Source organism: Artemia franciscana, chromosome 7, assembly GCF_032884065.1.
Source record: "Artemia franciscana chromosome 7, ASM3288406v1, whole genome shotgun sequence".
NCBI lineage: Eukaryota > Metazoa > Arthropoda > Branchiopoda > Anostraca > Artemiidae > Artemia > Artemia franciscana.
In genome coordinates, this window is record NC_088869.1 from 24794991 (window position 1) to 24818495 (window position 23505).

The 23505-nt window shown below is 35.0% G+C and overlaps 1 protein-coding gene across 1 annotated transcript in view; it reads right to left on the reverse strand.

The window, feature by feature from the left end:
- Nucleotides 1-23505, reverse strand: part of LOC136029038 (protein stoned-B-like) — a 69681-nt gene that overhangs the window by 17590 nt on the left and 28586 nt on the right. The window contains exons 4-6 of the mRNA XM_065707072.1: nt 19009-19142; nt 16416-16642; nt 3098-3332 (exon numbers count right to left, since the gene is read on the reverse strand). Of these exons, the coding sequence (XP_065563144.1) occupies nt 3098-3332; nt 16416-16642; nt 19009-19142 (596 nt within the window). The remainder of the gene's footprint in view (nt 1-3097; nt 3333-16415; nt 16643-19008; nt 19143-23505) is intronic.

Genomic DNA, 23505 nt, shown 5'->3' on the forward strand with positions numbered 1-23505 from the left:
TCTCAGGGACCTTTTTCCGTTTGTTTGTAATGTGGTTGAAGCTCTTTGCACTGTTTCCATTATCCCCAAATTTTCACTGATTTCCCAAGCCTTTCCGACGGAATACTGCATTCTCCAAAATCTCACAAAAATTAATGTTCATAGTTTCACGAGCTTAAATACGAAATAGAAATAGTTTTCTGTAATGCTAAATTTCAGAGAGATTTCAGAAACCCTAAATTTCCAGCTGCTAGATCAAGGAAACCCCGAACAGTTTGGAAATATCTGGAGCCCTGGTACCTTGCGCTAAATTGAGATGACGCTATTGACTTCTTGACTTGCATTGGTGGCAGCTAGATGGCATAATAGTAAAATATTATACTGGCATGTTAATGAATTGAAAGGGAGTAGTCAATCCTGACTAGTCCCAGTTAAAGATAGGAATGAGGCCACAATTAGTGATAAGGAAAAAAGTTAAAGAAAGATAGGCAGAACATTTTGAGAATGTGCTAAACCGAGATACAGTTGCAGGAAAAGATATAGATGAAAATGAAAAAGTTTGTGATACCTTGGATGTGAAGGAAGATTTGTTTTCTAAGGAAAAATTAGCGACAGTACTAAGAGGATTTAAAAATGATAAGTCTCTAGGAGCTGAAAGTGTGATACATGAGTTTCATAAATATGGTGGCTCTTAGGTTAGAAATAAACTACTGAATATTATGAATATGATTTTTGAAAAAGGGGAAGTACCTAATGATTTTAGGAAAACCTTAATTAAACCACTGTGTAAGAAAGGTGACAAGAGTGAGTGTCTTACTTATCGAAACATTAGTCTGGTCTCTGTAGGTAGCAAATTACTTAGTAATTTGTTGACTAATTTGTTGACACATTTTAGACTGAGAGATGCTGCAGACAAAGTTTTAAGGGAAAAATAGTATGGTTTTAGAAAAGGTAGAGGATGTGTCGACCAAGTTAGTAGGTTAATAATTGAGAAGTCCCTTCGTTGTCAAACACCTTTGGTCCTCAATTTATCGATTATGAGCAAGCTTTCGATTCTGTTGATAGAAGAGTGTTAGCATAGGTCTTATCCTTATATAGTATACCAGAAAAATACATTAAATTGATTTGTGCTATGTACGAGAATAACACTGCTGCGGTTAAGGCAAGAAATGAGGCTAGCAACTGGTTTTGTATTGAATCAGGAGTTAAGTAGGGTTGTGTTCCATCTCCCTTTATATGGATCATTTTGATGGACTTCGTCTTAAGGAGCATAGGAAAGGCAATTGGAGACCACAGAATCGAATGGGGAGGAAAAACACTCCTGGACTTAGATTATGCTGATGGTTTAAGCATGATAGATGAAAGTGTGAGCAAAATGAATGAATTTTTGAGGTTTTGCGAGTTCAGGGTGCTAGAATAGGCTTGAAAATTAATGTTAGTCACTAAGGCTAGGAATAAGTGAAGATGAAAAGGTGACGTTGGGTAACGAAAAGATTGATCAGGTGAACAGCTTCACTTACCTTGGTAGTATTATTAGTAGACGGTGGGAGCAGTGAAGATGTAAAAAGTAGAATAGCTAAGGCTCAGGCTTTTTTTTTTTCACGGTTAAAAAAAAGTTTGGAAGAATAGGAAGATAAGTCTGCAAACCAAGATTAGAATATCGGAAGCTACAGTGATGACAGTGGTCAAATATTACTCTGAAGCATGGGCGCTCAGAAAAGCGGACGACAATTTACTAGATGTTTTCCAGAGAAATTGCCTACGAATTATTCTGGATACCCGGCTGAATGACCGTATTTCAAACAGTAGGTTGTACGAAAATGCGGTTCATCCCGCTTTCTAGGGCTATAATGAAAGAAAGGATGAGATGGCTAGGCCACGTTCTGTGGATGAAGAATGACAGATTGCTGAAGGTTGTCCTTTTTGGCCAACCGTCTGGGGCTACACGGAAAGCAGGTAATCCTCGTCTGGGTTGGGAGGATGTCATAATTAAAGATTTAAAGGAAATGGGAACTTCCCGGGAGGGTTTAAAGAGGGATGCCTTGAATAGATTAGGCTGGAGGTAGAGCGTGGGTATCTGTGTTGGCCTCAGGCGGCTTGGTGCTGCAGTGAGTTATTAGTAGTAGTAGTAGTATTGTTTAGAATTCGTTTATTCAGGTAGGAGGCATAAGGTATTTAGTTTAGGAGTAGGATCCATAATGAATAAGGAAAACTTTCAGTATTTTTAGGCTGTTAAAGTGCTAATAGTACGATACTTAATAGTTCTAGTTGCGCCCTTCATGACTAAAAAGTGTAAGTCAGTCATAATGTTAAATGTCTTTGTAGAATCGTTTGACGTACGCAGTACTGACTACTTGGATGAATTTTACGTATAGTTGCAGCAACCAAAAGAAGAAATTCCAGACTGGAATTGGCTATTTTTGTAAGGAGATTTTACGGTCTTGGTTGGTACAAATGCGGAAAGATGGCATTCTATTTCGAGTTTAGGCATAAAAATAACAATTACAAAAGACTGCTGTAATTGTGTATTATGTAGTAATAACTAATAAGGTTGTCGGTCAAACAGTGACCCATAAGTTAGCATGCTACTGTTTCTTAGACTCTGTTTCCTATCATCAAGACTCTGTTTCTTAGAGTTTCAGTAGCTATTTAGCTCCGTCGCTCCTTACTTACTCATATCGTTACCACTTAGTGTTTAAAAGATATATTACGAAATGAACCTCAAATCATTCAATTTGTTTTAATTTCTGTATATTCGCTAAAAAGTTAAGATGAAAATTCGGTGACTTTTCTATTTTGTCTTGATCAAATGTTAAGGAGCTCACTACGCCTTAAAACCAAATGTAAATAAGAATAATGTATTTATTATAAATTTTAGTTTGTTTTATTTTGTAGTCTTTATGTTCAGGGTTAATTCTGCAGAATTAAGAGATCTAAAATCCTTCCACGTTACTACTGCATCGAAGTTTGACAGATAGTGACCATTAATAAGCATATAAATTTATGAGAGCATATTTTACTGGTCATAAAGTCCAGTATTTCAAACTATTTCTTCTAAATCCGACCATATTTAAGAAAAAATGCTTTGCTGCACATGAACTAGAAGTTAAATCCGAACCTGATAGAAATGCCAGAGCAAAGACTCGAACACGAGCAATCTGCCTTTGTATTCTCCCGATTTTATCTTGCTCAACATAAAACTCATCGACTGCTGTCAGCTGCACTTCCTCCGTTTTATAAGTAAGAGCACGATCACGTACTGCAGGCATGTAAAATAAAAATTCCTCGATTGCACAGCTGAATTCCTTGAGATCTTCATAACTTTGGCTCCCAAGTTTCAGAAGTTCTGAAATCTGCAAAAAAGATGTTAAAATATTATAGCTTTTATGCATTTGCTACCCTGTCTATTGACTCACGAGGTTACCTAGTATGAACAGTGCCTTGTCTAAAGGTCATAAGAAATAAAGTTTAAATTGCCATTATAAAGTCAATTTGTATACTTGAAACTGTATATCCAGGAGTAGCATTAGCAGTATTTTATGATGTTGCTAACCAGTATTTTACGATGTTGCCCATACATAGGAAATTTCGAAAGAGAAATCAACTTCAGGGGGTGGAAGATATTTAATTAAAAAAAATAAAATAATTGGAAACTAAAAAAAAGCTCTAATTTGCTTTTTAATCAAATCATGCTAGTGACTAACTTTCCATAAATCATTTTTTCCAGATATCTTCCCGGAACGTAAAGAAGAAGGAAACGAAGGATACGATGTTGCCCATGCATAGGAAATTTCTGAAGAGGAATAAACTTCAGGGGGTGGAAGATATTTTTTTCAAAAAAACTAAATAATTAGAAACTATAAAAAGCTCTAACTAGCTTGTAATCAAATGATGCTAGTGACTCACTTTCCATAAATCATAATTTCCAGATATCTTCCCGGAATCTTTTTTCGAAAAATAGCTCCCATTTTCACGATCTGAATCGTGAACCGATCAAATTCTTTATAGTGTAGGTATCTTACCTCACTGTCACCCCGCTACTTAGGAAAAAGAAGCCCAGATTTCCCTGACCAGAGACTTCAATTCACGAATGTGTAGGTAGACGAAAAAACCGTAAAGAAGAAGAAAACGAGGATAGTACAAGCAAGTGAGAAACGTAGATTGCAATACAAATATTTCGGTTACCCTTTCACCGTTACTTTGACAGGTTTTTCATATTTTAGTTTTTGTGTTTAGTTTAGGGTTTTTCTTATATTATCTTTGGATTTCTATCAGTAGTTTTTTTTTATACTCTGCACTGAGGACGGTCAAGCGGAGGTTTTGACCGAAATATTTGCATTGTAATCTACTTGTTTCACTGGCTTGTATTATCCTTGTTTATTTCTTCTTTATGAATTTTTTGTTTGTCATGATTAGCCAGCGTGGTCTCAGAAACTATTTAATTTTAGGTAGAGGAGAGAAATTTATTTTGCAAAATATGGTGGGGGCAACCGTGTCTCTTTTTTTTCAACTTTTTACATTAAAATACCACAAAAGTCGTCTTTCAATGAGAATACCCCATGGAAAGTGCTTTAAAAATCAAACGGACAAACAGTTTAGTTGAAATATATTGAGCTAAACCATTAACTGATAATACTAATAGTTTATCAGATTATTATTATATAATACTATATTATATAATAGATATAATTATATATTGAACGAATAATCTATTAGTTGGATATATAGATTATTAGGGGACGCCAACTATAGTTATATAGATTAACTGAAGCGCCAGCCCCAGTTGATCCCCATGTGGTTAAAAGTATTCTTCTCAGAATTTGACACAATTTGGCATGAAAACTACAAAACTTTGTGGCCAAAACAAAGCAACTTGACACTTAACGGTATGAGGACTCACCTGGAAACCCCCCCCCCACACTCACAAAAAGTTAAAATGTTATAATTATTAGATGCTCCTATACGGCATTAAAGTGATAGACTAAGCTAACATTGTTGCCTGGACTTTATAGCTTTCTTTTCTTTCTTTATTTTCTTACTTTTTTATACCTTTTTTGGTTTGTATATTTTACAGTTTATACCACACCTTTTACCAATCCACAATTTATAGCAGAACATCACAGTCACTGAATAACTTCGGTTTTGTTTATTAATTCTGCAGTAAGAAAAAAAACATGCATACAATATAGATCAATGGCTTTTCTCTTCAAATACTCTAAACAGAAAACAAGGGCGAATCACATTGACAATATTTCATCAAAACCATGCATTTCTGCAAATGTAAAACAATTTTTACGTTTACGTAAAAACACAAAACCAAAGCTTCCATTACTTCTCATATATCAATAATGATTCTTCCAGCTTTAACCAAAGATCATTGACCTACATTTGACTAATTGCCGGAAAAAAACTAGAATTATCCGTATCAGCTGTTCTATATCGCATATTCCTGTCAATACAACAAGCCAGGGATTACAAATCGAGATATTAGAACAAACCACTGTAAGTTGATAATTGAGGGCCTATGATTCTTACAGGTGATTGATTTTTCTTCTTTCTTTTTTTTTGTACGATTATTAGTTGGTCAATGTGTTTTATAGAACTTTCATTCTTCTGTTTGCGTTTTAACAACTTCATTGTAGCTTTTGTTTCAGTTTGATTGCCGTGCGATAGGAATGTCTTTTTTCAGACTGGAGTTATCGATAGTAACTGAAAAGATATTTAGATGTTTTTTGTGGAATTTAGAGTTATAGCTGATTTCCCCTAATTCCTTATCATCCTGCAGCTTGTTCAATCCGTTTTCCAGCATCTTATTTGATTTTTAAGATTCCTAGATATTTCACTTTTTCCATCTCCCTCATAGAAAATATTTCTTTGATTTTATTATTAAAAATCGGAAAAAAACAAAGACGCTCCCATCCCTTGATTTAAAAAATCTTTCCTTTCATCTTTATCTTTTTTAATTGAAAAACAGTTGACAATAAGTTAAGTCTGGGGAGGGGGGAATTAACTACATCTCAGTGTCCATTTTCTGGAAAAATGTGAAAATTATTTACTTTTTATTTACGCTTAGGACAAATCTTTTTGAAATTCTCAGACAGATAGAACTACTACTGCTATTAAAAACTCACCGCAGCAACAAGCCACCTGAGGCCAACACAGCTACACACGCTCCTCCTCCATCCCAGTCTATTCAAAGCCTCCCTCTTTACACGCTCCCAGGAAGTTCCCATTTCCTTTAAATCTTTCTTAATGACATCCTCCCACCCCAGACAAGGATGACCTGCTTTCCGTTTAGCCCTAGACGGATGGCTGAAAAGGACAATCTTTGGCAATATGTATATAATTTTTTTTTTCACACCTCTATTGATGTTTATGTATCAGAGCTATACGAATGAAGTCACATATTCATTAATAAAACGAATCATTGAAAATTAACTCACAATTTGAGTAAAGCCGAACAAGTATGAGTAATCGATTTATCATAGGCGACCAATACATGCCCACAACTTGCAGTAAACTGATTCTCATTTCTAACGGTAGCCTAGGCGAAGCTTAAGGTGAAGCCCCTATGCGTAATATTATTGGATCCCCAGCATCCGTGCGTGCGCAGATGTGCCTCAATTAGAACTTGGAATTAGGCAGGTGGGAGTCTGGCCATAGAACAGATGCATTTTCTACCTCCGCAAACTTCATCTCTTGATAGCACGAGTTACGGATGGGGATTAAAACTTTAATTAGCTTTATTGACAACATTGTCACTACCTATTTCTTTCTTTCTTTCGATGACAGGTATTGTTTGAAAGAGGTTCTGTCATTTTTTATGTAGGGGGCAATAATGGGGGTGTTTGCAAAAAGTTGTAATTGCTGGTTCTTTAAAATTAACCAAGCCATCCTTCAATTAAAGGGCACACATCACCAGGGATTGAAAACTTAATAAGAAAAAGATAAAAAAGGGAATTTCTTACCCCCTGACAGCATGAGTTACAGATGTGGAATCAAAATTTAATTAGCTTTAGTCATACCATTGTCACCACCTTGTTTCTTTCTTTCTTTTGATTGACGGCTAATGTTTGAAAGTGCCCCGGTCAAGTTTTTTCTGAAGGGTTCAATACTAGAGGGGGATAAGTTGTGTGAAAAATTATGATTATTGGTTTCTTTAAAATTAATGCTGCTAGCATTCAACACCATTAAAAGGCATGCATCAACATGGGTAAAAATTCAACAAAAAAGAAAGACGATAAAATTATAACAATGAATATAAGCTTAATTTTTAATTAAGCTTATATTAAGCATTTTGTCTACAAGATCTACACATAAACTATTAAGGCTAGAGGGGTAAATTTTTGAAGAATTATTTTGGAACAACTAGAACAAATAAAAGTCATTCAAATTCGAAAAAAAAGTAAGAAATAGGATATTTGATGTCACAGTAACACGTGTGCGAGAATTGGAGCCCTGAGCTTTCGAGTGGACCAGGGAAGCAAGTCGAGAGAGGTGACAAAAAGCTAGTGCGGCCAGTTGTATATTACCAAAATACCTTAAGTATTAACTATTTCATTTGTGATTCAAGATAGCAAGTAGTAGAAACAGTTATGCATTTTCAGGGTATGTCCAATAATTCTCCTTACTACGCTGAACAACCTGTCAAATCTCAAACTCTGATCGGACAATTTTAGAAAAAGAGGACGTAGGGGGGTCTAGTTGCCCTCCACTCTTTTTAGTCACTGTAAAAGGGCACTAGAACTTTTAATTTGCGTTCTAATGAGCCCTGTACCGATATTCAAGGACCATTGGGTTGATACGATCACCCCTGGGAAAACAAAAATAAAAAACAAACAAATGAGCACCAATCCATGATTTTTCTCTTGGCAAAGAAAACATAATTCCGTATTTTTGAAGGTACAAGCTAGAAACTACTACAGCAAGGTTCTCTGATATGTTGAATCTGACAGTAGAATTCTCATGAAAATTCTTTGACTTTTAGGGGTTGTTTCCCCCTTTTTAGAAAATTAAATTTAAAAAGCAAGTTTTTTTAAACTGAAAGTAATTAGCGATATTAAAACTTAAAACGAACAGAAATTACTCCGTATGTAAAAGGGGCTGTTCCGTCCTCAATGCCCCGCTCTTTACGCTAAAGTTTGACTTATATTCTAAACTCTACTTTTAAAACAGTAAAAAACCTTAGCGTAAAGAGCAGGGCGTTGAGGAGGGAACAGCCCATTTTATATACGGAGTAATTTCTGTTCGTTTTAAGTTATAATATCAATCCTTACTTTCAGTTAAAAAAAACTTGTTTTTTTTTAATTTCTGAACGTTTTTAAATTAAGACATGTTTTTGTTTTGGCTCTCCGTACATGAATAATAAAAACGAAATTTGCATATTAATTTATTTTTATGGCTAAATGACTTTCTCGTAGTTTTGATCAGCGATTTTGAGAAAAAAAGAGCGGGGGAGTAGGCATAGCTACCCTCCAATTTTTTGGTAATTTAAAAAAACAAGTAGAACTTCGCTCTTTACACTAAAGCTTTAATTTTGTCCCAATTCCTTAAGAATGACCCCTGAATCGCAAAGGCCATAGAATAAATAGTTGAAATTAATAAAGTTAATTCAGCGTAAAGAGCGAGGTATTAGGAGGAGGTGAACCCTCATATGCGTAATAATTTATGTTCGTTTTAAGTTATAATGCTGGTCCATTTCAGTTGAAAAAAACTTTTTCATATTTATTTTTTCATTGTTCTTTAAAAAATACAAAAAATTATGCGCCCCTTCATGGAAGTTTTCTTCTCTCGTGACAAACTCCTCATTGGAAATATCCCCCCGTACAACCCACTCCCCTCAACCCCTCCCCCAACCAAAAAAATCCCCTTAAAGCATCTGTACACTTCCCAATAACCATTACTTTGTGTGAACACTGGTCAAAGTTTGTAACTTGCAGCCCCTCTCACGGAGACTGTGGAGGAGTAAGTCATCCCCAAAGACATATTTATTAGGTTTTTGACTATGCTGAATAAAATGGCTATCTCAGAATTTTGATCCGGTGAATTTGGGAAAAAATGAGCGTGGGAGGGGGCCTAGGTGCCCTCCAATTTTTTTCGTCACTTAAAAAGGGCACTAGAACTTTTTATTTCCGTTAAAATGAGCCCTCACACGACATTCTATGACCAATGAGTCGATACGATCACCCCTGGGGAAAAAAACAACAAAAAACAAACAAATAAACACGCATCCGTGATCTGTTTTGTGGCAAAAAAAATGCAAAATTCCACATTTTTGTAGGTAGATGCTTGAAACTTCTACTGTAGAGTTCTCTGATACGCTGAATCTGATGGTGTGATTTTGGTTAAGGTGCAATGACTTTTAAGGGGTCTTTTCCCCCATTTTCTAAAAAAAGGCAAATGTTCTCAGTCTCGTAACTTTTTATGGGTAAGTCTAAACTTAACGAATTTTATATATTTAAAATCAACATCGAAATGCAATTCTTTTGATGTAACTATTGTTATAAAAATTCAGTTTTTTAGTGTTCCGGTTACTATTGAGCCGGGTCGCTCCTTACTACAGTTCGTTACCACGAACTGTTTGATCATGCAAATTTTCTTAGGCTAGTTGCCTTTTGTGGGTAACACTAAACTTAATGAATCTTATATATTTTGAATCAGCCTAATAAACCGATTCTTTAATATACCTATTGATGTCAAAATTCCGTTTTTTAGCGTTTTGGTTACAATTGAGCCGTGTTGCTCCTTTCTTACATTTCGCTATCACAATCTATTTAATACACAAAGAAGAAGGAATTCTGAGAATCTACAATTCTTTGACTTTTAGAAGGTGTTCTCACCTTTTTTCGAGAATCAGGCAAAGTTTTTCTCAGGCTCTTGACCTTTAGTAGGTAACACGAAACTTAATAAATATTATATATTTGGAATCAGCATAATAAGCCGATTCTTTTGATATGTCTATTAACATCGAAATTCCACTTTTTACAGTTTGCGTCGCTCCTTACTTACAGCTCGTTATTACGAAGTGTTTGATCCATTCCTTCAAATTATTGTCCTTTACACTTACTCTTGTGTTAGAGCACTTACTGACTGACTGACAATATCTCAAACAGTAAGCTTACGAAAAATGTGGTTCAATCTCCCTTTCTAGGGCTACAGTAAGAAGAAGATTGAGGATCCTAAGATATGTTTTGTGGATGGAAGATGACAGATTGTCAAAAATGGTCCTTGTCAAGAACCTTCTAGGGCAAAACGAAAAATTCGTCATCCCCGACTGAGGTGGGAGGATGGTGTAAGGAAAGATTTAAGAGAAATAGAAACTTCTCGGGAGGGTGAAAGGAGGGAGGCTTTGCAAGGATTAAAATGGAGGGGGATCATTCGTAGCTGTGTTGGCCTCAGAAGGCCTGGTGCGGCAGCGAGTTGTTAGTAGCAGTTGTAGTAGAAGAGAAAAAATGAAAAAACTGCTATTTAATAATTAATTGATTCTCCAAAGAAGAATTGATTTTTATCTCTCCTAATAGTTTTTTCTTGTCCGTCCAAACATGCTGGCAATTGGTGCATCCTACTGGCAGCTATTGCGTCTAATAATTTACCGTGAACAGATTTAAAAGAATAGCATTGTATGAATGTCACATAGAAACTTACCTATTCAAGCATTGCACAAATTGATTCTGCCTTTTCTTCATATCAAGTTTTAAGCAAATTTATTCACGAAATAAATTTGCAATTTGGCACATGAAATACCACTAACTTGACTCTTCACAGAATAGTAAGAAACGATTTCTAACTAGATCTTATAAAACTACCTTCCAATAAAAATCAAATTAACAGCGTAACTACAAGCATAGCTATATAGGTATATTTTTTCCTTTTGCCTAAATTTCAGACTTTTTCATTAATTGTTTTTGTGCGTGTATCCACTTAGGTGCGCTAATTTATTTATTATTAAAGCAGTAATAAAAAACCTCTTTTTACCACAAACAATGACAGTGAAAAATCCAACATAAATATGTACCAGTTCTTTTGCTAATCTAACCAAAACCTACACGTCATGGCGCCAGTCTACTGGTAACCTTTTAACCTTCGATGGCTAGAACCCTTGTTTATACCGCGACCCTAGCGACGGAAAATCTTACCATTTTTGAAAACAAGCTTATTCTTATTTCTAACGGGGATCAATGTGTGAGCCCGTTATCCCCGTAATGGAAGCTGTAGATGAAAAAGCAGTGCAATTCTAAACACGCGAGACAGTATTTCCAATATTGATCAATTACAATGCTGGAATGAGATCTGTCATGGCTATTTTGGGTACTGACGCTCAATGGGGAAGTAAGGGATTTGTCATTCTGAACTAAATATAGATAATCATTCGCTCATACCTTTGGAACACACAAAATTGAACAGACTAAAACAGATATTTATCTCAGTTTCCTTTGAGAGGGATTTAAGTAAAAAGATATCATGGGAGGTCAAGGCAACAGAGAGTCTTCAACTTTACAGGTTTAAATTAACGCCTAGGAACTTTTCTGTTAATTGACTTCTACCCCTTTTTTGGCTCGTCACTCCGTTAACTCATTAGCAATAACATTCTAATTTTGTAAAAAGTTGTTTAAATTAGTAAAATAGATAATAAATATAAAAATTATTGATAAACACAAAAAAAAACCCTTGAAAGCCTTTAGTTTGAAAGGTTCCAGTAAAAACTTGATGCAAAATTAACTAGATATATTGACTATAACACAAAAATACGCGGAAAATATTCACTGCGGTTAAGTAGTCAGGACAAAAGCAGCTACTGTGGACTGGGACTATCAATCAGGGGCGAGGAACAGTTAAGCGAGAAGTAAACGTGTACCGGATATCACTAAGCGAAAAAAAGAAATTCCATGAATACAGGAAAAAATAAGGTGCATGGTAAAATAAATGGGGAATACTTTTTGTTGTAGTGAATAAACGGAAAAAAAATATTGATAGTCGATCAATGGTTATATCGCTGTTCCAACGTCAATACCGTTTCCATCAAAATCACATTATAAAATAGTTCCTCTAGCTAAAATCAACTAGCTAGGAAAAGAGAGGAAGGGATATAAGTTGTTCATTTTCTTGGAAGACTTCGGATTGCTACCCCTTAAGACACTTTACAACTTTCTTCATAGGATCTTACAGTTCCAGTGTAATTCCACTGTCTATGGTATTTTTCCATGTTTAGCTTTGCTCGAAAAAAACTCCAGCGTACGTGACTAGTCCAAATCTCTCCCATAAATTACAATCCTGGCACAAAACTATTTACTTCTTCTGTAATAAATCGTCATCGCATTTTTAGTATAACCAAAGATATCATTTTAGCCTTTCTTTGGGGGGGAGTAGCTCCCAAACGTTGTTTTGTGGGGGCAAAAACTGAAGATAATCCTGGTTTAAAACCCATTTTAAGGGAATTCCTCGGCATGGAAAATTTTTTACAATTCTCATTAAAACTAGTCACTTCTCAAAGGGAGTTTCTGAAGTTTAAAAATGCTTATCTTTATTGCAAATCCTTTGCAATAGATACAAATTTTATTGTGAAGATTGACACTAAAGAAAAACAATATGTTCTTAAGATATTTCCAAATATTCTAATTTTGAAAAAAAAATTTATAAGCTTAACTTGAAACTTTTGACTCTGAGGAAGAAAGATGAAACTTATCCTTGTAATCTTAAGTCCTAAACATAAGCATAAGCCTCAAGTCAATCTTTGTAAATTGACAAACATGGTATATAAAATGTATTTTCTTGTTTTTATATTCGGTATTTTAACTTGTCAAATGTTTACACAATATATAACTCTAAAATGGCTTGTTTTTGAACTATATTATGATAAACAAAAACTTAGAGTTGTATTTACGCTTAATGTAATTTATATGAGAGTCATGTACTTACTTGTAATTGTCAATTATATCTACAAGAAAGAAAAAAATTCTGTTGATACAGGTCCAAAAAGATCCTTATTTTTAACATACTATCCATATTTTTGTTCCTCTTTCTCCTTTTACCATACGTACTTCTTTGAATAGCTGCTTACGAAGGGATATACTTTGAATATGCAGACTTTGTTTTGTTTCTAGTTGAAGTAAAAACAAAATACTCTAAGAAACAAGTTAACGAAATCAAAATCTTATGGTTGTCTTCAGTGTTTTGATAGTGCGGCAGCTCCCTTTTTATGAGATTCTTGGTCATACTGGTGCCATGGCGGTATTTTTTTATATGTAGCAATAGCTAAATACTTCATTTCAAAAGAGAACTTTCATAAATGTAATTACCGCTAGACCATTCTACGAACAATACACCTTATTCACACATCACCTCTTATCACCCCCAAGAGAGAGACAGAAGGCTAAGCACGTGCAGGGAAGAATAAAGTAGGGTATCTTCTATACGGCCCATGTGAATAATTAAAAACAGTAAATGGACCCCCTGATGCTCTAGTGGATAAAAAAGGGATTGGACTACGCCAACCCCTATTAATCTCCTAGGAGATGAAATGTTGGAGATGTTAAAAGTGGTAGAAAGGATGTAAGAGGATAGAAAATTTTCGTTGAAATCAAAGAAGAAATTGCTAGGCTGGAATATTTTCCAAGTGGATAATTGATAGCTCTTCAAAAGAACAGAATGGATCTGTTCAAATATTATGATGTCACAGCATCCTATTTTATGTTCAAACAAACACAACCCTTCTCCCTGAATTAATCTATTGTCAACTACAAAAACTATTCAAAGCAATAATAAATTTATGTTCTGACAAAAGACAGTAAAATAAGCCCCCTTCACCTTAAGAAACATCTCTAGCAATGCCCACAGCAGTTGGCTAAACCTATAGAGCTATTTCTATTTAAAACCAGGTGTGCTGTTTCTCTATACCTTTGCCTTGCCGAAAGCATAATTCCGGTCGTTTTATTTAAGCAGACACATTTTTTTTCTGCTTTTTTTATGTTTCTGAAGCCTTGGCTGGCTAAGGTTTACTTGGCTAAAGCTAAAGCTTACTTTTAAAAATTAATGTATCAAACAGTTCGTGGTAACAAACTGCAGTAAGGAGAGACCAGGCTCAATAGTCACCAAAACTAAAAACATGATTTTGATACTAATAGATACATCATAAGAATTGAATTTTTATGCTGATTTTAAACATATAAGTTTCGTCAAATTTAGTCTTACCCATCAAAAATTACGAGCCTGAGAAAATTTGCCTTATTTTCAAAATAGGGGAAAATACCCATTTAACGTCATAGTATATTAAAATCACACTATCACATTCAGCGTATCAGAGAACCCTACTGTAGAAGTTTCAAGCGCTTATCTATAAAAATGTGGAATTTTATATTTTTTGCCAGAAGACCGATCACGGGTGCGTGTTAATTTGTTTTTTTTTTCCCCAGGGGTGATCGTATCGACCCAGTGGTCCTAGAATTTAGCAAAAGGGCTCATTCTAACGCATATTAAAAGTTCTAGTGCCCTTTCTAAGTGACACAAAAGTTGGAGGGTACCTAGACCCCCTCCCACGCTCATTGTTTCCCCAAGGTCACCGGATAAAAATTTTGAGATAGCATTCTCTTCAGTATAGTCGAAAAACCTAATAATTATGTCTTGGCGGTAACTTACTCCCTCAAAGTCCCCAGGGGAGGGGCTGCAAGTCACAAACTTTGACCATTGTTTACAAATAGAAATGGTTATTGGGAAGTGTACAGACATTTTAAGGGGGGTTTTTATGGTTGGGGGAGGGGATTTAAGGGGACGGAGTTACTTGGGATAATCTTTCCATGGAGAACTTATCATGGGGGAAGAGAAATTCCATGAAGGGGGCGCAGGATTTTCTAACATTCTTTAAAAAAAAGACAATGAAAAAATAAATATGAAAAAGTTTTTTTTCAACTGGATGTAAGGAGCAGCATTAAATTTTAAAACGAACAGAAATTATTACACATATGAGGAGGTTCATCTCCTCCTAAATACCTCGCTCTTTACGCTAAAGTATTTTTTGTAATTTCAACTATTTATTCTACGACCTTTGTGATTCAGGGGTCATTCTTAAAGAATTGAGAAAAAATTTAAGCTTTAGTGCATAGAGCGAGGTATTGATGAGGGGGCGAAACCTCTCATATACTTAATAAAAATATACGAATATAGAGGCTCGTTACGTAAGTTAATTCGTAAGTTGCGTATATTTATTACTAATAAAAACGTTCGGAAAAATTAAAGTTCTAGTTTTTTAAGTAACCGAAAAATAGCAGGGCAAATGGGACAAGTTTTTTCAACTGAAAGTGAAGAGCGATATTAAAACTTAAAACGAACAGAAATTACTGCGTATATGAAAGGGGCTGTTCCCTCCTAAACGCCCCACTCTTTACGCTAGTTCCACCCAGAAAGGGGCTGTTCTACTTTCTTCAGCACTCATATTTAACCTGAGTTGGACACAGGTTAAATGGACATCAGGTTAATATGAGCTATTTAGCAGCTTTCAAACGTCAGTATTTGCTAAAACCTACACAATCATTTTACAAATCGTTCATCTTATTTATAACCGTTAGAGATGTGTGTAGTGAACTGCAACTGGACATTTAAGATCTATATGCCTTGCCATTACCAAGCTATAACCTCGTGGGATCTATGTTTAGTTCCCATCAGTCAGAAGGATTTCTTCCACCTGTCATATTACATGACATAATATCTCTTTCCCAGCAGATACAAAAGATTGTTCATAAACAAGCAAATAGATCAGAGCTGGATTAAGCTATGTTTACACCAAACTCAATAAATGAACTTCACTTCCGTCTTTTCAAAATTTTCTGAATAGAAGTGTGTATATGTCAGAAGCAGATCTTTTTTCAATTTTGCTGCCCAGGTCCTAATTGTTTACTTAAATTAGCTAAGATAAATAAACGCATTTTCCCTTTTGGACCTGAGGAGGGTTTTCTTAAACAGCATGAATGAATCCCGGTGGGAAAAAGTAGTAAATTTAAGGGATATTCATCTAAAGCTTATGCCAGACACGTTATGCAAACAAATTTGTTTTGTTTTTATGAAAATGAATCCCTGTGAAAATTTTAATGGTGTATGTTCAATCATAACTTAAAGAAAGTGCAAACTTAAACTTAAAGAATAGATGCAAATGCAATTGAAAGACTTAGTTTAATAATAATTCCACATATTGAAATCCCGACTATCCTAAAACTATAAGTATATGCTGGGAGACTCTAGGCTTATATTCTTCCCAAAATGTAGAGATCTTTCCACTCCTCAAAGCAATGTGTCATAGCAATGTGTCTCAACTGACATATTCTTCACTTCTCAGTTTTTGGGCACCAAGTTTAAGAAAACTGGGTCAGCAAAAAAGCCTGCTTTTTTTATATCCTTGGCTTAGATAAGTGCTGTTTAAGAGTTTAAAGGAAAAAAGGGAAATATCTTACCTGGGGAGCATGTTCAACAGGTATCCCTAGTTTCTTCAAGTCACTACCAAATTCTTTAACTCCTGCGTAGTCACCGGCAATTGCAGATACAGCAAATTGTTGCAGTCTAGAAGTAAGTCTCTCTGCTTTCGTCACTTGACCAGGTCTAACTCCCGGCCTTTCTTTATAAAATATATACTGCACTTTAACAGTAAAAATCTTACCAAATTGGTCAAATTGCTGAGCGCCTGTAACACAAAATCTTTCGCTTATATTTTTTAATGATATAGCATCTAGTATATTCAAGGATCTTTGATGCAAGTCATGCTTCTAGCTTTTCCTACTTTCTAGCTGTCCCGACTCTACTTTCTTTAGGGTAGCAAGGCTTTTCTGGCTAGATTACACTAGTACAGGCTAGTTTAGATTGTCGAAGAGACTAAATCGTCGAGATTTGTCAAAATAAAAATTTAAAAATTTCCAACGGGTCCTAGAACAAAGCAAAGTACAAGGTATACAAAATCTAAATTATGGTTTTGACTGAAATTTCTCACCTTGATCAAGTGAAATATCGACCTGAAATCCGTAGAACCAAACGAAAAGCCTGACTTTTTGCACATATACGGGTAGTTGGTGGACTCAACACAATACTAATCTGCCTTGTCATTTAAAATAAAGTAAACAATGCTAAATACATATACAAAGTCCCTATGTTTTACATGACAATATAACTGTGCGAGTCTCATTAATGGTAAAAAGTAATAAATACGTAGAAACAAAAAAAAATTAACGTATGTTTAAGGATACCAGCAAGTTTGAGCGACCCATCCAATTGAGCTATTCCGATTTCAGACTAATTGAGCGCAGTAAAACTGTTTTCCAAATTATATTCCCACTGAGGCTAAACAATTTTCTAAAAGAGGCTTCAAAGGGCGTTTTGACCTAAATAGCGTAGAAACCAAATCAGGTTTGTAAACGTGTTATTTCGAAAGTCTAAGCATAACCAATTTGATAAACAGCAAGAAGAAAAAATGTACATGAGAAATGCTAAAACAAGTTAGTAAAATAACTTATTTTGTCCAATTTAAAAAGCAGTTAAATCATTGATAAACACACTGATACTTTAAGAAAACTTTTGGCTTCTATGCTCAAAAGGTTCATTTCCTAAATTCTCGTGTAACCTGCCAACATATAATGTTTTCGCTACGAACAAAGTAATCTGTACATACTACTTTTTACGTTTTTAGGTATTTAGTCTTTTTCCAGTATTTAGCAGAGATCCTGCAATTAGTAGAGTTTTAAATAATGTTATATCTTTTAACTCTTTCCTTATTTTTCCTTAACCAGGGTAGATAATCAAATTTGTTTTCCTCTTCCGTCCCTAGTTCTTTTGCAGTTCCTGAATCGCTTAATTTTTTCTTTCTCCTTCCAATAGTTTACCAGAAAAAAACGTGTTTTTTTAATTTAATTAAAAAAAAGGAATTTGTCTGTGTTTACCTATAAATATGTAATCCTCGAGATGACGAAAAAACAAAATGAAATATTAAGAAGTAAAAACAAAATTGCGGATTTTTTTTTCATTTGCATTTTATAGGGCTGATGATGACTGGTACAAAAGGGAAAAGGAATGCTCCATTCAAATGACATCTTATGATATGATAATATAAATCATATTACAATTACAATATGGTAAGGTATAATGAAGGCTGGTGTATAAAGCTGGTAAATACAAGGTGCAAAAATGATCAAACCACGTTACATGCTATTATACAGGTAAGACAAATAAGAAGCCTTGGCTAAGGGAGGATTATAACACCCTCTCAAATTGTGTTCCTAGAAGAAAAGAAGAAAATTTAATTTTGTCGGAACGAATCACAAAAACTCTTGGAGCTGATTCCTATCTTCTTTGTTTACATAGTTGGATAGCATTCCACCTATTTAAATCAATTTCGATTCGTTTTACATTTACAAATTTGTTCTTTACTTGAATTAAAAACTAAAATCATTTTTTCTTATTCATCATCCTCAATAATTATGATTTGCTACGGATACCGAACTTATTAGAGCTGTTTGAGGCCTGGTAAAAACAAGTCATTTAAATGCTCAAACCTTTGCCTCTACTTTTAGCTACAGAAATGCTCTACCCTTCGTAATACTAACAACTAATCCTAAAATTGGGGCACCAAGCTGCCCGAGGGTAACGGTGTAACGGTTACGGGTAACGTAACCGTTACCCGTTACGGGTAACGGTGCTCACTCCGTCCTCATCCCGATCTACTCAGAGCTTCACTGTTCACCCCATCAAACGAAGTTCCAATTTCCTTTGAATCCTTCCTTAAAAAGCAAGTTTTTTCAATAGTTTATTATACATCCACAAAGCACGGCCTAGCTATCTTAATCTTTCTTTTATTGCAGCCTAAGAATTGGGATCAAATCACATTCTTCGGGCAGTTGCATGATATACGGTCAGTCAGACGTAACCCTAAGATTATCGTTAGATAGTTCCTCTGAAAATATTGATGTTGGTAATAAGAAAGAATCAAAAATAACTGGGGTAGAGATAAACTCTGTCCAAAAGTGTGTGCCTGGTCAAAGGAAAAAAGGAAGGAGAACTTACTTATGTCAGAGACGGAATAACAAGGTTGAAGCGGAAGCTCTTGGAATGGATCTTTATCTTCTTTGTTTGTAAACAGCTGGATAACTGGGATGTTGTTTTGCATTAGAAATTTGACGAAGACCTTTTTCCAGAACCTGAAAAATGTTTTTCTCACTTCTCTCTCATTCTAAAAATAGTAGAGTACAGGAGGTTTTAAAACATATGCATGACCGGATGCGGTGATTATGTATGATCTTTGGTCAATCAAAATGTGTAAAATAATTTAAAAATTTGTCATGGATGCATACGAAACTGCGACGGGATAATAAAAAGGCGTTACGTGGCACTTCTATGCATGAATCAACATATTCAATTATATGAACTCGATCGTTATGTCTAATCTCCGTTTCCTTATCTTATTTAGGTTTGAAGAAATAAGGAATTCCATTTTTTCCTAACCACTTTTGTCTTCTTTTCTAAAATACAGAAATAGTAGGAATTTTGAGATTTTAACCTGAAAACTGTCCTTTCTCTATTTTGAAGTTAAAACATACTTTACATCTTCTTTGTAGAAATAATTGCTCATCAAATCATCAAAACAATCCGTAAATACAAAACGTATGTTTAAGTTTTTTCAACCTACTGTAAAACTTGAGTAATTATCATTATTCTCATAGTTAAATTTGTAAAGTCGGGGCTCAGCCCACAGATAAAACACCAACACCGCTAAGTCAATGGTATCCCTGTAGGGCACGGTACCATGAATTAGGGCTTGCCTGTCTATTTTTTCTTTCTTTTTACAAAAGAGCCTTCCTTGGTCGTGTAAGGTGTCAAACGCCGAGCTTCCTCCATTACAAGATCCTTATCCGCTAGCTTAAAACTGAATTGGGCAGGGAACACTAGTCCCTCGAAACAGAGGGAAGAGTCACCCACCACTCGCCAGCAATGACCAGCAAGCTTAACTAGCTCCTCAGGACTGGTGCCATAAGAAAACTTGTTTTTCCTATCTCGGATTGCTTCTCTAGAATCTTCAGTTTGCACAGCTTGTGTACAGAAGTATTTACACCCCCCCCCCTCATGCATAATCATAGCAGTCATTACTGGTTTCAATCCATCCAATCTTGGAACAAACACCAAAGTATCAAACATGATTAGATGTGAAAATCGACAAATTGGACCATCAGTTGTGACAAGACCAATACGGGCAGCTAAAGCAGAGGGCATTGCTAAATTGTTTGAAGTAATAAAAATCCAAAATGAAAAAATATACAAATTCGGTTAGAGAATGAACGAAAATGAGAATTAGAGCGTGTCAAAGATGAAAATGAAAATCAAAGCCACACGCAGTTAGAAGATAAATGAAAAAGAGTAGAGCGTGTCAAAAATTAAAAATGAAGAACAAAGATAAGGGTGGTTAGAATATATGCAAAAATGAGAATTAGAGCGTGTCAAAATGAAAATGGTATGTAGTGTTCATCGACATTAATCTCTAATTCGACCCGCATTTGCCATGACTATACATAAGTCACAAGGGCAAACTTTTGAATCTGTAGGAATTTGATTACGTATCGATTCCGTTTGATTACGTATATATATATATATATATATATATATATATATATATATATATATATATATATATATATATTGAAAACATAATTGAAATTAATAAACATGATTTTTGCACAGTGTAAATAGTTTTTACCATAATGCCGCCTTTTTAATCTTATTAAACAAAAAAAAAGTTTTTTTAAATGAAAGTAAGGAGCGAGATTAAAACTTAAAACAAACAGAAATTACTCCGTATATGAAAGGGGCTTTTCCTCCTCAACGCCCGCTCTTTACGCTAAAGTTTTTTACTGTTTTAAAATGTAGAGTTAAGAGAAAGAGTTAAGAGAGACTTTAGCGTAAAGAGCGGGGCGTTGAGGGGGAAAAACCCTTTTCATATAAGGAGTAATTTCTGTTCGTTTTAAGTTTTAATCTCGCTCCTTACTTTCATTTAAAAAAACTTGTTTTGTTTTGTTTAATTTCTGGACGTTTTTGAATTAATGCATGTTTTGATCTTGGCTCTCCGCACATAAATAATTAAAACGAAATTTGCATATTAATTTTTTGGGGCTAAATGGCTTTTTCATAGTTTTAATCGGAAGATTTTGAGAAAAAAGGAGCGAGAAAGGAGGCCTAGTTGCCCTCCAATTTTTGATTACTTAAAAAGGCAACTATAACTTTCAATTTTTTACGGACGTTTTCATAGGTAAAAAATATACGTAACTTACGCGTAGCGAACTTCTATATTCGTATGTTTTTATTGCGTATATGAGGGGGCTCACCCCTCGTCGATACCTCGCTCTTTACATTAAAGCTTAAATTTTTTTTCCTGAATTCCTTAAGAATGACCCCTGAATCACTAAGGTCAGAGAACATTAGAAATTACTGAATCACAAAGGCATATAGAATAAATAGTTGAAATTACTAAAAATACTTTAGCGTAAAGAGCGAGGTATTACGAGGAGGTAAACCCCTCATATACGTAATAATTTCTGTTCGTTTTAAGTTTGAATGCTGCTCCTCACTTTCAGTAGAAAAAACTTTTCATATTTGTTTTTCATTTTTTTTTAAAAAAGGCTAGAAAATCCTGCGCCCCCTCCATTGAAAGTCTCTTCCCCCATGAGAAGTTCCTCCATGGAAATATCCTCCCACGTATCCCCCCTTCAACTCTCCCCCCAAACCAAAAAATCCCCCTGAAAACGTCTGTACACTTCCCAGTAACCATTACTATATGTAAAAACAGGGCAAAGTTTGTAACTTGCAGCCACTCCCATGGGAACTGCGGGGGAGTAAGTCGTCCCCAAAGACATAGATATTAGGTTTTTAGACTATGGTGAATAAAATGGCTATCTCAGAATTTTGATCCGGTGACTATGGGGAAAAGTGAGCGTGGGAGGGGGTCTAGGTGCCCTCCAATTTTTTGATCACTTAAAAAGGACACTAGAACTTTTAATTTCCATTAGAATGAGCCCTTTCGCGACATTCTAGGACCACTGAGTCGATACGATCACCTCTGGGAAAAAAAACAAATAAACAAACATCCGTGATTTGTCTTCTGGCAAAAATGCGAAATTCCACATTTTTGTAGAAAGGGGATATAAACTTCTATAATAGGGTTCTCTGATACGCTGAATCTGATGGTGTCATTTTCGTTAAGATCGTATGACTTTTAGGGGGTGTTTCCCCCTATTTTCTAAAATGAGGCAAATTTTCTCAGGCTCGTAACTTTTGATGGGTACGACTAATCGTGATGAAACTTATATATTTAAAATCAGCATTATAATATAATTCTTTTTATGTAACTTTTGGTATCAAAATTCCATTTTTTAGAGTTTCGGTTACTATTGAGCCGGGTCACTCCTTACTACAGTTCGTTACCACGAATTGTCTGATTCATTGACCTATGTGGTTTAATGCTGTTTTGAAAACACTGTCGAAGCCATCTGTAAATATTTAACACAGGATTTTAGTCATTCTTTACTAATTTGCCCATGACAATACCCCAGGGCAGTTTAGAATTGCTGGAGTTTAGGGCTAAGGAAAATCAATAATATTAATACCGAAGTGTCCGACATCCTATTACCAATTTACAATTATTATAAAACTTTAATATAGAGCTGAAACTAAAAGTTATGAGTTCCATCCAATTTTTATGAAAACAAGTAAAAGCGTCTGCTTGGATTGTACCCATAAAGACACCGTTCTTCAATTTTTGGCTTTCGTGAATTTTGTTTCAAATTGTGACTAAATTATGAATTGACGAATTTCGATTTAGGATTAGTTTTTTTGAAAAAAAAGGTAACTGCAACTAACTCTATCAACGTCCAGCTAAGTCAATTGATTTGATTTTTTTTTTTTTTTTTTAATAAGCCAAGGGGGTTAAGGTTAATTTTAGGGCTGATCATTAGGCTTATTTTATTATGCTTCGGACACCAAAGATTATTCATGGCTACTATATTTTTTCTATTCCGACCTACGATGACACCAGGTACTGCTTAAAGTCTCATCAGCTAGTACGGATAGTCCAGATGGATCTAATCTGGCATATATGCAAGAGGGGGGCTGTGGCATATAGTTTTGTATTCATTTTCGCTTGATACTGTGAAATTATGAGTCTAAATATTTTGAAAGGTGATTTGCCAATAAGACACTCGTATTTAACAACTGGCAAGATGTTTCGGTGTTACAGTGTACTTTTAGAAAACCAAACTTTAGCATAAAGACCAAGGAAGGTAAGAGGTCAGGAACATCCCTCTTATAATAAGTAAATTATCTTAACTAGTCGCAATCTGTTTTAAGTTCTAACGTACATTTGCCAGAAGTGTACCACCCAGGATTCTATTTCAAAAGATAAAAATTTGGGAATGGATGGGAGGGACTCGTGCTAAGTTAAGTCCTTTTATAGCCACTGTCAGTTCAAAAAGAATACATTTTTGCATGCATATTTAGGCATTGGAAAAGCAGTTGCAA